The following is an 18,187-nucleotide window of genomic DNA, read 5'->3' on the forward strand; positions in this document are numbered from 1 at the left end:
TTGCAAATTTCATTGTAGCCATTTACTGTTTACCTATCACTCTCTTTTCTTGCTTGACTTGTTTTACATGAAAATGCAGCTATCCCACATCCACAGTCTTGGATCATCGTTGACAAAAACGAGGCGGCATCTTCAACTCTCTTCGTTGACTGCCAACCAGTATTTAAAACTAGGTTATGATTTTTAACAATAGAATAGAATGAGTACCAAATAGGATTACATAATTATTACATTGCTAGCACTCACATTATTGTGGCTCACCTGATATGTAGTACAGTACGTGATACAAATTTTTAACTTATTTCCCAAATTGATGGAATTTGAAGTCTAGGCCTTTAGAACTATGGCTTTGTATTGATTAAACTGTGAACACATTTCTAAACAATTCGAAAGGCCTTGATAAGTAATATTTCAAGCCATTAACGTGCCGTGTTTTTAACAGACCAGTTTGTTTCCTTTTTTGGTAAATAAAACCAAACACCGTTCTTGTTTCATTCTGTCATTGATATAAAATTTATCATTATCTTCAGGTAATAATTCCTACCTAATAGTATTTAATTTTGCACATTCAAAAGACAAATATTTCGTTGCAATTAAAAGGGTAAATTATTTGCAGTGTGACTTCTGTTGCTCAAATACTTTCCTTTATCACCTTCAACCATGGTACAGTTAGCCACATATGTTGGAAGGCGGTGGACCCAGCTTTTGACATCTGTGACTAAATGTGAGTACGGGATATAGTTTCCAAAGGCTTTAATCAATTTTGGGCCGTATGAGTAAACTAAAATTTTGGCATAAGCAACGGCCTACAGCTAAGATATATTGACAAGCATACTAGGGACATCGACATTCCACAAGATTCCACAAGCAACAGTCTTCAAATTTGGGCAATTTTTACTTTTTTAAGTTCCATCTGATGTTATAGTTATTTCCTTGTTATGCAAGGAAGCATATTTTGTCATGTTTGTCGAGTCATTCACAAGCCATTTTTGATGCATTTAATGCATAAAAGGCTGCTCTGATTTCAGACCACTTACTCAAGACGGTATGGCGGGCCTGTCTTATTTTCTTTGTATGTGATCCCAATGAAAAATAATTTTGTCATCATATTGATCGATGCCGATAACATTCAGATGTTTATATCTGTTACGTTGAAAAAAATGATAATAAAGGGAAAATCCATATATTATTGTTCGAAATAGACATGAAATGAAATACTCCGAAAATCTGCTTTGACCAATTGACATGATTGATCGTTGGCCCGGAAGCCGCTGTGCAGCGCCGGATCGACGAGGCTCTATCCCTTTAACCATTGAACGCCAAAACAGGGTAGCAGCAACTCCAATCCTTTAACATCTCTTGGTCTGACGCGGTCGGGGTTTGAACCCTGACCTCCCGGTTGTGAGACGGACGCTCTACCAACTGAGCCAACGCGCCAGTTGCATTCTCTGTGATTTAAATGAGTAAAAATCTTATAATTACTTTTACAAAAAATTGTAAGTTGAATAAACGACAGTGAGAAAGAGAGAGAGGGGGATATATATTGAGTGCGCCATTGATGGTGAGGAGTTATTCAGCTGTGCAAGACATAATTGTCTTGGCCTAGCATTGTGTAGTTTGAATAGGAAGCATAGCAATGCACCTAATTGGGTTTTACAGATGGTATGTGGATTGCTATTGTACAGAGTAGACACACTTCAACTTGAACACCATGAGGAAATGAGAGTTGGTTGTGGCTGCTCTGAAAATGCAGTTGAAGATAATTTGTTTTTGTTTTCTTGAGCTTGCTAAAATTATGCAAGAATTACTAATTTTTCTGATCCAAAGGCAGAAATATTTAACCTTTTTACTTCAGTGTAAACTTGACAATTTTTCAAGTCTGAGAAGCTCAAGCCATCGGTAAGCGAATGAAACTTTTGTGATTCAGTTTTAATAATTAAGTTACTTTCGAATGCTTTAAAGACATGGCTGAAATTGTGGTAAATCAGGATAGATATGTTATAGGTTCACCGTGTCATGTGGGATTTCTTGGTGAAATTAAAATTCCAGATTCTTGATACATCAACCATTGTCATGATTGTAAATGGTGATTTCAAAAAAAATAATTGATAACAAGAACGAGGTTGTGCATTTTACATACATATGAGAATAGTTTCTCTGGTTCATGAAAGCTGAAAGAATTATTCATCAAGGTAAGTAAACAGACAATGATTGTTCTATACGGCAAACGGCATGTGTTGAATTGTAATCATTTGAGTCTCCGTGTGACAATATCTTTTAAACCCGATTCAAATACAGATGCTGCCGCTCTCCGAAATCTTGAGGATCGGGTAAATGGTGATGCTTAAATTTTTCGGTTCTCTGAAATTCTATTGTTATAAATGCGAGTTTAAGTTGGACGGTTCTAAAATCTATATATAAAAAGTAAAAATTTTTATATTGATATCAGAACTTTCTATATATTGCTTGGTTGGTTGCATCAGGTGCATTACATATGTTTTAATAATATAGGTTAACTTTTAGCAAGACTTATTGGTGTTTCATGTATTAAACACTTGTATAAGCCTCGGCACAATAAAAACAAATACAGATATATATACTTTTTTATTTCAATATTCCTTAGATTATTTACATTCTTGAGATTCTTTATTGCTGAATATAACTGTAAAGCATTGTTAGAACTTTCTCCAAAGCCACCTATCGTTTGTCAGTATATTTCCGGTTCTTATTGAAGCGGTTGTAAAGACTTTAATTCTAAATAAACGATGCAACAAAGAGCGCCACCTTATTTATTCATCAAGTCACGCAAAATGTCATTTTAAATTGATGTCTTATTGATGTTGTGAAACTGAATTACTATTGTATCGATTCTAGAATACTCGTTTCCAGTGCTATAAATCAATATGGATTCTTTAACATCATATTCCATTGCATTTTGTCCTCATATTCTCAGCTTGCTCTTTGTCGATATCTATAGTCATGGAGGTCATTTTTCAAATTATTTATATGTATCTATTGCTGAGCCCTGCTATTTCTTTTGGTAAGTTTACCTTAACTTAATTACTCATTGTAGCATAGGTTTAGGGCTATATATGAGCATGAGTGCGTTAAGTAGATAATTGTAGAATGCGATGCGTCATTTAGTACTTAATGCAAATAGTTCTAAGCTCTTCTTGTTATTAACCCGGCTTTGGAACGGCTACCTTGAACGGGTGCATCGAGCATTCAAGGAATTTCTTCCTACCGGGTACCAATTTACTACACATGAGTGGCAAATGAAGATAAACGCCTTGCCAAAGGAAGCAAGTGCTGTCGTGGAATCCCAGACCTTATTGTAATGAAACCTCATCGAAAATGTGAAAAATCAAACTGAGCATCGATCTGGGTGTAAGTTAATTGGGGATAAAGAAGTGGAGGTCGCTCTTATGTGCAATTGATATATCCACCCGGTGTCTGAGCACCTCAAAAATATGCCCCAAAAGGATGCACATGACTAGACTAAGGAAAACCAACTTAATTTGTGCTAAAAGGAAATACAAAGCTGTTATCCTTGCTTGCAAAATAAATTTATTGAAGAGGGACCCACAATAACCAACCTGGAGAAGTGCTATGGAAACATATTGTGCACTAATTTGGTTATCATCGAAAGTTTGTAGAGTAGAGTTGTTTAAGCATTTCCCATCCTTAGTAGCATAATCCACACAATTTAGATTTAAACCCCATGACCCAACACGTAAAGATAAATACTTGGGTGTCCAATCTTGCCCGATCAGTCTATCCTTACATTTGGCCATGCCAGAGGTTGGGTCGTATTCATCATCACATCACTTTATGTACATGATGTTCATCGCGGATTTTGCTTCAACGAATCCTATTTCCTATTTCACCCATACAGGAAACCATGCATTTGAAGTGTCTATCCAGACAGACAAGTCTCTTCCAGTCATCGGTGAAGACTTTACAATGTCCTGTTCGTTCACACCGGAATCAAGAAATCGGCGAGTGGTCTGGACCAAGGGTGACAATGTCGAGGTGGCTTCTCATTCATGTTTACCGTATAGGGATTGCATATTGTCAACCTTTCTTGACCCAAAGAAGTTCAGCTTGTCGGCTGATAATTCGAGTGGAAATTTAACCATTAGAAATCTTGATGAAAATGATAGCGATGATTATTCTTGCTCATTAAGCAGCACATACGGAAATGAGAAACCTGGATCCAGTAGCATGCAGGTAACACCATTACAATCGAGTAAGTATTCTACAAAAATATATATATTACAGCTATGATCGATTATTTGGTGACTGTAGGATGAATTTTAAAAGCAAATCAAAGCCTTTCACATACCATTGTTAATGAAGGTGAATCAAATGGAGGAACGGTTTACATGGTGTTTAGCCATTTCAATATAGTGTAAGTAAAACATTTTGATGTTACATGAATTTAATTATTACACGAAGCTACTTCTATATGAGTTGGTGATATCGACGTCTATTCTCGACGAAATTCAAAGTCTGATTAATAAACTAGGCAATGCCAAAAACACGTAGGTTCTAAACCTATCCCTAGTCAATTTGAAGTTTTGAATTGGAAAAGAGTTTTGAAAATCGTATTTTCTTCGCAAAGACTAAAATTTCCACACTAGTAAAATTAGACCCAACCCAAATAATGTACAAATATTTGTTTCAATTTTCTGTCACCAGCTGCACCCTTCAGGATTCGTATAACAGACGAGAGCTCGAATCGTCCTTACTTTCACAACACGACTATAACAATAATGGCTGGACATCAAGTTAACATCATATGCGAAGCGTACTGGGCGAGGCCTCCAGCAGTACTACAATGGCATATACCCTACGATGTAATAGCTTTATCTGGTGATCAGTTTGATGCCATACAAGACGACCTATATATCTCCCAAAAAGCTCTAACAATCAAAGCCTCTAAGAGTGACCGAGGAAGGATACTTGAGTGCACTGCATCCCATCCACTACTTCAAAACAATCTCCAAATATCGGTTCATTTGAATGTTCATGGTATGTATCATCTTGGAAGGAAAGAATATTTCACGAGATGTCCATACCACCCTCTTGCTTTGTCCTTTATTTACTGATAAATAAACAACTTTAAGAATTTTAAGTGTAAGCTTTCTTTTTTGTTCAAAACCTAGTGACCATCTCATTGTCTTTTACCGTGGGTCATTTTTTTGCTTCTGCAATATTTTCAAATTTTCAAAGCATCTTCTTTTAGCAACACTAAACAAATCGTAGCTTTGAATTAAATTTTACGTGATTTAAATAAGTTTTGCATGTCAATCCGCTGTCTTCATCCTGCAGTTCTACCATCTAGTATGCTGCTCTTTGTTCCTCACGCTGAAGGCCACCAAGAACATGGAACTCCGTCAAGAAGTCTATACATTAAAGAAGATTCAATCACTTCAGTCACTTGTAAAGCGATTGGATCATTCCCAGCGACTGAATTAGAATGGCATTTTCCCGATGGCAACATTAGCCTGCTGAACAACACAGAGACTCGAAGTTTCATTTCAGATGATAATTTATCTGACACTGAGAGTTCCATCACAATATTGCCAAAAAAGAAGGACCATAGACAATACATTCACTGCAACGCATATATGGTTGGCAAGTTTGTTGCCATCGCGGTAGCCAGATTGATGGTGTACGGTGAGTTACGATGTATCTTAAAAATCTATAAATTGGATATCATGGCTAAATATTTTCTTCCATTTCGAAAGTATTCTTTACAAATATAAAAAAACGCTAATAATTTGCCTATCAAATAACCAAATGGGTGATTTCAGTACGGTGTTGACCTTTTGGTGTTGGTGTTGGGTCAATTTTTACACGATTATAATGCCACACATAAAATGAAGATGATCATGAAAAGTACCTCACTAGTTGTTGAGGTGTTAATAATGTGATCTAGATCAGTTTTGCAAACTATGAATAAGATTTGGAGCCAGGGGAAGCAATCCAAATTTTAACACCAGCACCAACACCAAGGTCAACACCGGACTTGAAATCATCCAATGTCACCATTGTCAAAAATAATGGCTTGTCAGCACCTTGTACTGGGTATTTCACTGGTCATGTTGGCTTTTCCATTTGAGCTCAAGGGTTCATAATGTACGTTTAATACGTTTTATATTGTCATAATTAATAGTTGAGGATCTGCTTGCCGGTACCGACCAAATACATGTTATTATTTCACTGCTTTAATTCATTCACCCCAAGCCATACCAGATAATGTTAAACTGACCGTCCCAGAGAGCCTTCAAGACGGTATACAAACCGACATAACCTGCACAGCTCGCAATGGGTATCCTGCTCCTTTCATTCACTGGTATATCGGATCAAGGAACGTCACAGGCAATTCAACCCAGAGGATATCCATCAACAACGCTGATCGATATGATGCTGAAAGCAGTCTGATCGTCGTACTCAATAGGTTTGACCATGGGAAACATCTTTTATGTCAGGCATTTCAACCTGATACACCCTTTGAATCGTCAATAAATGCAAGCATGATTTTGAACATATCCTGTGAGTATCAATAACTACTGCTTGAGTGATGAATAGTGAATTGAAATTTAATAAATATTTGTAATATTGTGCAATTCTATTTTTCAGTTTATTTAGAATTGTAGAGATATTCTCTCTTCTGTGACTTCATCGACAACGAACGCTCTTTCCATGTAGCATTGGTCCCAAGATCGTTTACTTTTCTTTTACACAAAATTGCCATTTTTGCTTCAGTTACTTTTTACAATGACAACACAATCCTACCCATTTATCTGAGAAAAAAAATATTCCTTTTTTTTTGGCATTACATGCTTCCGCCATTCCTTGGAATGTTCACTCTTACAATGAGAAATATACATGATTTGCATAAGTTAAAGTCTTCTCTTTCTAAGAAAAATAAGAAAAAAAATGCTTGTCATGTAATAAACTTAGTTTCCAACTAATTTCGAATACTCTCTAAATTCATTTTACTTAGTTTTACCTTGTGTCTTTTGTTTCACATAAGTGCGTTGGGCAGACGTAAAGTTATGCGCTGTAAAAGAAGTAATCAAGATTATAATTATCATCATTTTTACTGAAATTTCAGCCACCCCAAATCCACCAGCATGGCTCTTCCTAGACCAAAACCAGACGACAACTTCAACTCTTTTCGTTGCCTGGCAGCTTAAGAGCGATTAAAGACGCAAATATATTTGATTGATCTATTTAGAATCTATTTCGAAAAAAAATATATAAAATTCGTTGACTGCCAACCAATATTTAAAACCAGGTTATGATTTTAAATCCTAGAATAGAATGACTGCCAAATAGGATTACATACTTATTACAGTGCTGGCACTCAAAAGCATTATTGTGGCCCACCTGATGTAAGCAGTACGTGATAACAAATGTTAACTTATTTCCCAAAATTGATGAAATTTGAAGTCCTAGGCCTATAGACCTAAGAACTTGTATTGATTAAGCTGTGTACACATTTCTACACAATACGAAAGGCCTTGATAAGTAATATTTCAAGCCATTAACCTGCCCCGTTTTCAACAGACCAGTTTGTTTCCTTTCTTGGTGAATAAAACCAAACACGGTTCTTGTTTCATTTTGTCATTGGAGGAAAATGTATCCCCATTATCATCTGGTAATAATTTCAACCTAATAATATTTAAATATCCTTTAATTTGCATATTCAATATACAGATATTTCGCTGTAATTAAAAGGGTAAATGAGTTGTTATTTGCAGTGTGACTTTCGCTTTTCAAAAACTTGTCTTTATCGCCAGTCACACATGTTGGAAGGCGGTGGACCCAGATTTCGACATTTGTGACTGAACGTGAGTACGGGGATTTTAATTCTAAAGGCACTTAATCAATTTTGAGTCGTTTGAGTAAACCAACATTGTGGCATTAGCAAAGGCCAATAAGTACATGTAAGATATATTGACAAACATCGGGAAATCGACATCCCACAAGCAACTCTCTTCAAGGTTGGGCGATTTTGACTTTTGAAGTTCCATCTGATGCTATATTTACTTGTTATGCAAGGAAATATTTTTTTTTCATATTTGTCAAGTCATCCACAGTCCGTTGTTAATGCGTTCAATGTATAAAAGGCTGTTCTGATTTCAGACCTACCTTCTATGTTACTCTATGGGCGGGCCTGTCTTGTTTTCTTTGTATGTGATCGCAATGAAAATTTTTTTCGCCATCACTCTTTACAGTATCATATTGATCTATGCCGATAACATTCAGATGTTTCTGTCACGTTGAAAATGCATTCTCTCTGATTTAAATGAGTAAAATCTAATAATTTCTTTTACAAAAATTGTGAGTTGAATCAAGGACAGTGAGAGAGAGAGGGGGGTATCTATTGAGTGTGCCATTGATGATGAGGAGTTTCTGTGCAAGGCATAACTGTCTTGGCCTAGCGTTGTGTATTTTGAATAGGAAGCATAACATTGCACCTAATTGGGTTTTATACGAGGTATGTGGATTGCTATTGTACAGAGTGGACACACCTCAACTTGAACATCATGAGGAAAGGAGAGTTGGATGTGGCTGCTCTGAAAATGTACATGTACATGTAGTTGAAGTTGATTTGTGGTTTTATTTTCTTGAGCTTGCTAAAATTATGCAAGAATTACTTATTTTTCTGATCCAGAGGCAGAAGATTTAGTCTTTTATTTCAGTGTAAACTTGACAATTTTTCAAGTCTGAAAAACTCAAGCCATCGGTAAGCGAACAAAACTTTTGTAATTCAGTTTTAATAATTAAGTTATTTTGAAATGCTTTAAAGACATAGCTGAACTTGTACATGTAAATCAGGATAGAACGCTGTATTTGATTTGTAACAATTCTTACTTGAAATTTATTAAAATAAGCAAATTCTTACAATGATAAAGACATGGCATGTAAGTTTTTAACTGAATATGAAGTTATGTATATCATTCATATTCTACACATGTATAAATAATGAATGCATTCTGGAGAATATGTCATGTGCACTCTCAAAATATAGATGGCACGTGATCTTGGGACTTAAGATGAAACATAAAATCTGGATGACTGAGTTGGCGGTTTGAACTACATCGAAGTCAAGTCACCCGCAAGGCAGTTCCAAACCTTTGATTTAAAGGCCGACTGTCATCAATCGTTGAGCTGCTCAACGCTATCAAAGCGAGATAACTCTTGAGATGAAACTGTTTTACAAAGAAAAGATGTCAATTTTATGAAGAAAAACTTAACTGAGACGTTATAACTCTGATTCGATTGTCGGATAAGACATGTATTTTCGTCGATGTTTTCAATGTTGAAGGACAAGAAGCCCAGTCATGCCAGTAGGCCTTTGTACTCGAGTTGGTGCACGGAACAAGATATTTCATTGTAGAAGTTAAAACTTGACAGTTCTGGTGTCCGTTTCAACTCACTAAGTTGTGTAGAGAATTTATGATGTTAGAAACGAGAGTTGACTGGTAGCTTAGGATGTTAAGAAATTTTAGTACTCAAGTGATGTCTAAACGTTCCAGGTACAAGAGTTTAAACCAAGTGGTGAAGGATAGATTAGGCTAATTCAGGGCCTAATACCATGTTTGTTACAGTGAGGTATATGTATGGATAGTAAGACAATAGATCCACGTAATGCTAATTGTGAGTTTAATATGTTCACCATGTCATATGGGATGTCTTGTTGAAATAAGATTCCCAGATTCTTGATATATCAACCATTGTCATGATTATAAATGGTGGTTCCAAATAACTAATTGATAACAAGAACGAGGTTGTGCATTTCACATGCATTTGAGAATAGTTTCTCTGGTTGATGAAAGCTGAAATAATTATAAATCAAGGTAAATAAACATATATAGACTGTTTTATATGGCAAATGGCATGTGTTGAATTGTTATCATTTGAGTCTCTCTGTGACAATATCTTTCAAACCCGATTCAGATACAGATGCTGCCGCTATCCGAAATCTTGAGGATCGGGTAAATGGTGATGCTTAAATTTTCCGGTACTCTGATATTCCACTGTTATAAATGCGAGATTAAGTTTGACGGTTCTAAAACCCATATATAAAAAGTACAATTTTTTATATTGATATCAAAACTTTCTAAACATTGGCTGGTTGGTTGCATCAGGTGCATTACATTTGTTTTAATATTTAAGGTTAACTTTTAGCAATACTTATTGGTGTTTCATGTATTAAACACTTGTATAAGCCTCGCCACAATAAAAACAAATACAGATACATACTTTTTTTATTTCAATATTCCTTAAATTATTTACATTCGTAAGATTTTTTATTGCTGAATATAACACTGTAAAGCATTGTTACAACTTCCTCTATGGCCACTTATCGTTTGTCAGAGTATATTTCCGGTTCTTATTGAAGCGGTTGTAAAGACATCAATTCTAAATAAACGATGCAACAAAGAGCGCCACCTTATTCTTTCATCAAGTCACGCAAAATGTCATTTTAAATTGATATCTTATTGATGTTGCGAAACTGAATCACTATTGTATCGATTCTATGATAATCGTTTCCAGTGCTATAAATCAAAATGGATTCTTAAACATCATGATGCACTCTATCGCATTTTGTTCTCATATTCTCAGCTTGCTATTTGTCGATATCGATAGTCATGGAGGTTATTTTTCAAATTATGTATCTATTGCTGAGCCCTGCCATTTATTTTGGTAAGTTTACCTAAGCCTAAGTACTCACTGTAGCATAGGTGTAGGCCTGTATATGAGTGTGTTAAGTAGATATTGTAGAATGCGAACAGACCTAGAGTTAACAATAATATGCATCATTTAGCGCTTAATGCATTATCAACCCGGCTTTAGATCGGCGCATCGGACATTCAAAGAATTCTTTCCTATCGGGTACCCACTTACTACACATGAGCGGCAAAAGCAGATTAACGCCTTGCCAAAGGAAGCAAGTACTGCCGTGGAATCCCAGACCAAGTAGTCATGGAACTTCATCGATTATCAGAAAATTAAACTGAGCACCGATCTAGGTGTAAGTGATTGGGGATAAGGAAGTAGAGGTCGCTCTTATTATGCAATTGATATATCCACCGTGTCTGAGCATCTTAGAAATATGTCCAAGAAGGATGCACATGACTATGGAAAACAAACTTAAGTTGTGGTAAAAGGAAATACAAATCTGCTATCCTTGTTTGCAAAATAAATTGATTGAAGAGGGACCTAGAATAACCAACCAGGAGAAGTGCTATGGAAACAAATTGTGCACTGATTTGTTTATTATTGAAAGTTTATAGAGTAGAGCTAGTGTTACGATACTGCAACAAATAACAAATAAAATAGTTTGAAATTTAGATGTGATTTCCTCTTTTATTTATTACAGGAAATAAATAAGTATTTAAACAAAATAAAACCAAATAATCTTACATCAATCTCTTGAAGTGTCTGATGTACAATCCAGGGTTATAGTTGATAGTCCAATATGATAGTCCATTATATATATTCCAGGTAGGCTGGGAAGATTCCTTATTGATGATGGCGATAATGAAACTGATGTTGAAGTACGGTGAATAATAAGATTCACTGTAACGAGTTGAAATGTCCGTGAAGACGATGTTGATGATGATTAACAGTCAAATTCAGCAATCCATGGGTTGAAGAGTGTTCAATAAAACAGGTTGATGAGGTTGATGATCTCGATGAGAACTGAGAATTCCTCTCTCAAAATAACTGCGAACAGTTCATTGATGGTGTGCAAATAATTTCACAGAAGATAGATATTCCAGGTGGAAAAATAAAGTCTGGCGTGAAACTCTTAGCTCTGATCTGATCTGGTGAAGTGATCTGGTACGATGTGATGTGATGTAATGATCTCATATGATGTGATGATTGTAGAAACTGTAGCTTAAATACTAATTACCACTATTCTAGATCATTCTAAAAATGTCCCCACTCCAGAGGCTTCTATATAGTATTCACCATTATGGAAGGTTCTATCATTGTCTTCCAAAAGAACATTCTCCTTTCAGGAGCAGTCAAATTCCAGAAGACTCTTGAATGACCTGAGTGAAATCAACAGTGTCAATAAAATAGCTAAGCCTATTGTTCATAATCTCTATTAAGAAATAACAATAATCCTTGGCCTTTAAATAGGCAGAGGCCTGCTTAACAAAAGTTCTTACAAACATGCTGTGGAATTTTCTTGATCATTCCCAAATATTCTTAACAGGGGAAATTACTAAATAAATGAATGTAATTGCTTTTACAATTTTTCTGTAACACTAGTGGCATAATCCACACAACTAAAATTTGAACATCATGGCCGACCACGTAAAGTTAAATACTTGGGTGTCCAATCTTGCCCGATCAGTCTATCCTTTATTTTGCCATGCCAGAGGGTGTGTCATATTCACCATTACATTGCTTAATGTGCACGTTGTATATCGTGGATTTTCCTTCAACGAATTTTATTTATTTCACCAATACAGGAAACCATGCATTTGAAGTGTCTGTCCAGACAGACAAGTCTCTTCCAGTCATCGGTGAAGACTTTACAATGTTCTGTTTGTTCACACCGGAATCAAGAAATCGACGAGTGGTCTGGACCAAGGATGGCAATGTCGAGGTGGCCTCTCATTCATGTTTACCATATAGGGATTGCATATTGTCAACCTATCTTGACCCAAAGAAGTTCAGCTTGTCGGCTGATAATTCGAGTGGAAATTTAACCATTAGGAATCTTGATGAAAATGATAGCAATAATTATACTTGCTCATTAAGCAGCACATACGGAAATGTGAAACCTGGATCCAGGAGCATACATGTAATGCCATTTTCACCGGGTTAGTAAGTTACAACAACGATATTGGGATATTAAGCCTGAAAGAAGAATTTGTGGTTCAATTGCATTGGCGGATCAACCTTCTTACTAGTAAGGGTTTGACCAGTACTGTTGGTGCGGCCCAGAGACGATGAGCTGCAATGTACTGCTTCCTAAAACCCCTCCCATAGATTTGGTACTGTTTAGCCTGGGCGACCCTAGCCCTCAGAGAAAGGGGAGTTGGATATATATACGTATATATGTATATCTATATATATATAATTATACTTGCTTATATAGCGCTTAATACTTACTTTGTCAGAAATCTCTAAGCGCTCTACAGTATGCAGCATAATTACCCTGGCTTTAGTAGTGCAGCTGTTACGCGCGCTGCGTTTCAAGGAATAAATTCCTGCCAGGTACCCATTGCCTCACCTGGGTTGAGTGCAGCACATTGTGGATCAATTTCTTGCTGAAGGAAATTACGCCATGGTTGGGATTCGAACCCACGACCCTCTGTTTCAGAGTCCGGAGACTTATCCACTATGCCACAACGCTCCATATATATATATATATATATATATATATATATATATATATATATATATATATATATATATATATATTAATAGATACACATGTCTTTATATATTTCGGCGAGTGCAAAGGCGACCCAAGATTCGCCTCTGAAATTGATGAAATGAATTAAAGGTCGCTTTATAGCCACAGTAGAGAAGGATAGATAGAGGCTTCCACAAATCAAAGTCGTTTACAATGGCCTACCACTATCGATTATATTGAATTGAATAGATGGCCTATTTACCTGGTGTCTGGCTAGTTCAAAAGTACATGTTACATGACCTAGAGTTAATTACTTCTGCATGAGTAGGTGAGCTTCATTATATAGGACAATTTACTCTTGTTTTTCCTCGGCATACACCTAAATGACATCGATTGCATAGACAGCAGGGAATATATTGAATAAACTAAGTTTGTGGCAATAATTATTTCTAGTGTCATTAATATAAGAATGGCGACAGAATTTAGAAAATTATATTCCTTCCATAAGATTTAAACTTTCATCATTTTCAGACCAGTGAAATTAATTCCTTCCAAAATGAAGTAGAGTTACATGCATTTGTTTCTGTTTTTGTGTCACCAGCTCCACCTTACAGGATTCGTGTCATAGACGTGAGATCGAATCGTCCTTCCATTGACAACACGACTATAACCGTAACGGCTGGACAGCAACTTAACATCACATGTGAAGCATACTGGGCAAGGCCTCCTGCAGTATTACAATGGCATATACCCTACGATATAATATCTTTACCTCGTGATCAGAATAATACCATACAAGACAAGTACAACCTATATATCTCCCAAAAAGTTGTAACAATCAAACCTTCTAAGAATGACCAGGGAAGGATACTTAAGTGCACTGCATCACATTCAAAACTTCAAAAAAATCTCCAGATATCGGTTCATTTGAATGTTCAGGGTATGTACTCTCTAGGAAAGAAATTATATTTTATGATCCATACAATACTCTCGTTTTGTCTTTTGCTTACTGGTATAATTTAAATAACTTTAAGCATGCTAAGTGTTAGAACTGTACCAAAATAAAGATTGTTATTCCGTCTTGGCCTAAATGCACCAAAACGGGGGAAAATAAACTTAAAAAGGGGAAAAGTCACTTCGGCTGTCGCGAAACTTCACTTCCCTGATCGAGCTAGAACTTTGGTCTTTGTGTTTTGGTGAGTAAAGCCAACGGAGTTCAGCGGAATAACTAACAACAGAGACCGAAGCTTTTGGTCTAGCTAAGTGTATGATTTTTTAGGTGGTCAAAACCTACAGACAACCTTAATGTCTTATAATACGCGTATTTTTCTCAGTTCCTCTCGTATTTTCAAATTGTCAAAACATCTTTACATAATGACACTAAATAAATAAAATACATGTGTTTATTTTACGTGATATTAATAAGTTTTGTATGTCGATCCCCTCTCTTCATCTTGCAGTTTTACCATCTAGTATGCTGCTGTTGGTTCCTCACGCTGAAGGCCACCAAGAACATGGAACTCCGTCTAGAAGACTATACATTAAAGAAGATTTAACCACTTTAGTCACGTGTAAAGCAATTGGGTCATTCCCAGCAACTGAATTAGAATGGTATTTTCCTAATGGCAACATTAGTATTCTTAACATCACAAAGACTCGTAGTGTTGTCTCAGATGATAATTTGGTTGACACTGAGAGAACCATCACAGTACTACCAAGGAAGGAGGACCACGGACAGAACATTCAATGCAACGCATATATGGATGGCAAGTTTGTTGATCAAGCAGTAGCCAGATTGATGGTGTACGGTGAGTTACAATGCACATTATCTTGAATCATCTATTGGATATCATGGCATTATATGTTCTTCCATTGCGAACGTATTCTTTACAAACTAAAACCCAAAACAGGCTGATAATTTGTTACCAAATCAAGATCTTCAAACCTAATGGCTTGATAGAACCTTTGTTCCACGGGCCATGTTGGTTTTTCCATTTAAGCTGAGAAGTTCATCTGTACAATGAATACAATTGAGGATATGCTCGCCGGTACCGACCAAATGCATTATTACACCAAGTTTTAGATATCTTATATTTCACTACTTTATTTTGTCCACCACAAGCTATTCCGGATTATGTTAAACTGACGGTCCCAGAGGATCTCCAAGCCAGTCAAAGAACTAAAGTTACATGCATAGCTTTCAATGGTTACCCTGCTCCTCTCATCCACTGGTACATCGGGTCAAAAAATGTCACGGCCAATTCAACCCTGAAGACATCTATCAACAGCACTTATCGATATGATGCTGAAAGCACTCTGATCTTCATACCAAATAATTTTGACCAAGGGAAACGTCTTCTTTGTCAGTCTGTTCAGCCTACAATACCCTTGGAACTCGCAATGAATGCAAGCATGGTGCTGAACATATCATGTGAGTATTGATATTTAATGCATTAGTAATAAATTGTGTTGAAGAATTGCATAAGTTGTGCTGCTATAAATTTTCACCTCATTCAGAATTGCACAGGTATTTCTCCCTATTTCGACATGCATTGACAACGAACTCTCATTAGCTTTTGTCCCAATAATATATAATAATATATATATCCAAACCATTTTCCTGAGAAAGAAAAAAATATTCCTCTTTTATCTGATATTTCAGCCACCCCAAATCAACCATCATGGCTCTTCGTAGACCAAAATCAGACGACATCTTCAGCTCTCTTTGTTGCCTGGTAGCATTTATTGAGACCGATTAAGGGCGCATATATTTTTGATTTATCAATTTGTATGTTATCGATTACAAATCATTTCATTGGACACTTAATAATGGGAATACACGACAAAGCAAACTTATTTGGGGGAAAATTGATACAAGGGCTCTCATTGTATCAAATAAAAAAAAAATATTCGTCCACTTGCCAGAATTAGTTGATTCCTACCTTTATTGCATTTGCCTATGAAAGCAACTTTAGAGAAAATAACCTTGAATACAATTCAAATCAATGATTAAAGTGATTGGTTAACATTGGTTTGACTTTAAAAAAATCTGAGCTAGAAGGTTAGACTTGTGTCTGTGATATGTTCCAAAATGAAGCCCAGAAAAGATTGCGTTCGAAAATGTTTATTTAGTGATTCAAAAATTGAAATATAAAGTGACCGGAAACACCATCTTAATTTCATCCCATACACTTATGTGTACTGTTTAGGTGTCTATAAGACGCCTAATTACAAAATCAGGGTTTGCCTTGTAGTTTTAGCTTTTTATTCTCAATAATGGTTGTTTTCAGGGTTTATTAGTTCTTACACATGTACTTGTACACATGTTTCATCTTGGTTTGAGAATTTATTAAATCGGCTCCTCACAAAGTTAAACAATACCTTTAATTGCAAGAGCGATCAATTATTTAACATTCCACCTTTTACTTGAAGCTTAATAGCTTTCATTTTCGCTATGACTGAAAAGGGTCAATCCATAGCTTGGCAGCCTATAGCTGATCGAAAGCAAACACCGCCTCCTGCTCATTTCACATCCTGAGCTCGATAGGTGTTATATTGTTTTATTACAATCGGAAAATAAATCTGGACTACGAGACTGAGAATGACTTTCTCAGTTCATATAATCTTTATTATCTTTACCTTTCACAAGGCACGTGGGATGAATGTATCTACCTTTCTGCAGAACTCGGATATTCTCCCGGTTGTTGGCGATAATATAACTCTTGTTTGCGCCTTTACGTCCCCGTCCAAACATCATGTTCTATCATGGCTTCGTGTGGAAAACAGAAACGCGGTCATAGCAAAGGATAAAGGTGACGGGACAGAACCTACATACGAGAAAAACATTTCAGATGCTTCGAAGTACAGTTTGATGTCTGATTCTTCCAGCGGAAACCTGACAATAAGTTATCTAGGGGTAGATGACAGCGGCAGGTATCGCTGCTTGGTTGCCACCAGGGCTGATGCATTTCAGAGTTCATTTGAACTAAAGGTACTGTCACAAGGTAAATATTTTCCATCATATATTTTCTTGATTTGATTTTCTGAATGTGGGTAATAGTTTGAAAGAAATAATAGATCCATTCGTATTAATCACACGAAATAAAAAAAATGTATATGAAAACGCAATATTCAACCATCGCAATGTTCACAAAAAATGACAATGGTATGGAAAACAGGTTCATTATTACGCACGTCGAGTCTCGCACATCACTGCGTAACGAATTTGATTCACTACTGAAAATAATTTAAAAGAAAAGGCTATTAACACGAAAATGTTGACTTAGTAACGTTTTATTTGTTAGCTAACACTAAATTTTACATATAGATAAACATTTCCATGACTATTCTCTTTCACATTCAGTCACACCTAGTTCGGTAGTGATTACAGACAACCGCTTTGACTACACTGATGGAGAATCAGTAACCCTTACACTTGGCCAAACCCACAACCTAACATGTACAGTCCAAGGTACTAGACCACCTCCAGAACTCAAATGGAAAAATCCTGAAGGAGTAGCGATTGGAATCGAGGATCAGATCAACACCGTTGAGGGTGATTCTTACACTTCTTGTAAAGGTGTTTTTATGAGACCATCTAGACATGATGATGGGAAGGTTTTAACTTGTGCTGCTTTACATCGGGGGCTAGATCGGAGTCTCAATACAACCGTACGTTTAGAAGTTCAGGGTAAGTGTGTTTCACATAAAGGGTCATTTGCTCCGTCACAAACAACTACCCCCCCCCTCCACACACACACACACATCAAATATTGTGTTTGGTAA

The 18,187-nt window shown here is 36.3% G+C and overlaps 2 protein-coding genes across 2 annotated transcripts; both read left to right on the forward strand.

Annotated features, from left to right (window-relative positions):
• Nucleotides 1–1,554: 1,554 nt before the first annotated feature.
• LOC121419613 lies at nucleotides 1,555–6,575 on the forward strand. Its single transcript, XM_041614069.1, has 5 exons — nucleotides 1,555–1,899; nucleotides 3,896–4,249; nucleotides 4,702–5,034; nucleotides 5,335–5,682; nucleotides 6,253–6,575. The coding sequence occupies exons 2-5, from the start codon at nucleotides 3,964–3,966 to the stop codon at nucleotides 6,573–6,575; spliced, it is 1,290 nt and encodes a 429-aa protein (XP_041470003.1). The 5' UTR covers nucleotides 1,555–1,899; nucleotides 3,896–3,963.
• An 8,292-nt stretch (nucleotides 6,576–14,867) lies between these two features.
• Nucleotides 14,868–17,918, forward strand: LOC121420791. The gene is made up of 4 exons (XM_041615428.1): nucleotides 14,868–15,210; nucleotides 15,525–15,833; nucleotides 17,052–17,406; nucleotides 17,766–17,918. Exons 1-3 carry the CDS (start codon nucleotides 14,877–14,879, stop codon nucleotides 17,114–17,116), a joined length of 708 nt encoding a protein of 235 aa, XP_041471362.1. The 5' UTR covers nucleotides 14,868–14,876; the 3' UTR covers nucleotides 17,117–17,406; nucleotides 17,766–17,918.
• Nucleotides 17,919–18,187: the final 269 nt, after the last annotated feature.

Source organism: Lytechinus variegatus, chromosome 8, assembly GCF_018143015.1.
Source record: "Lytechinus variegatus isolate NC3 chromosome 8, Lvar_3.0, whole genome shotgun sequence".
NCBI classification, from domain to species: Eukaryota; Metazoa; Echinodermata; class Echinoidea; order Temnopleuroida; family Toxopneustidae; genus Lytechinus; species Lytechinus variegatus.

Coding starts and splice junctions, on each gene's coding strand:
- LOC121419613 (XM_041614069.1), top strand. CDS start 3,964: ATGTCCTGTTCGTTCACACCGGAATCAAGAAATCGGCGAGTGGTCTGG. Junction 4,250..4,701: donor GGTAACACCATTACAATCGA/GTAAGTATTCTA, acceptor TTCTGTCACCAG/CTGCACCCTTCAGGATTCGT. Junction 5,035..5,334: donor GGTTCATTTGAATGTTCATG/GTATGTATCATC, acceptor TTCATCCTGCAG/TTCTACCATCTAGTATGCTG.
- LOC121420791 (XM_041615428.1), top strand. CDS start 14,877: ATGCTGCTGTTGGTTCCTCACGCTGAAGGCCACCAAGAACATGGAACT. Junction 15,211..15,524: donor AGCCAGATTGATGGTGTACG/GTGAGTTACAAT, acceptor GTCCACCACAAG/CTATTCCGGATTATGTTAAA. Junction 15,834..17,051: donor CATGGTGCTGAACATATCAT/GTGAGTATTGAT, acceptor ACCTTTCACAAG/GCACGTGGGATGAATGTATC.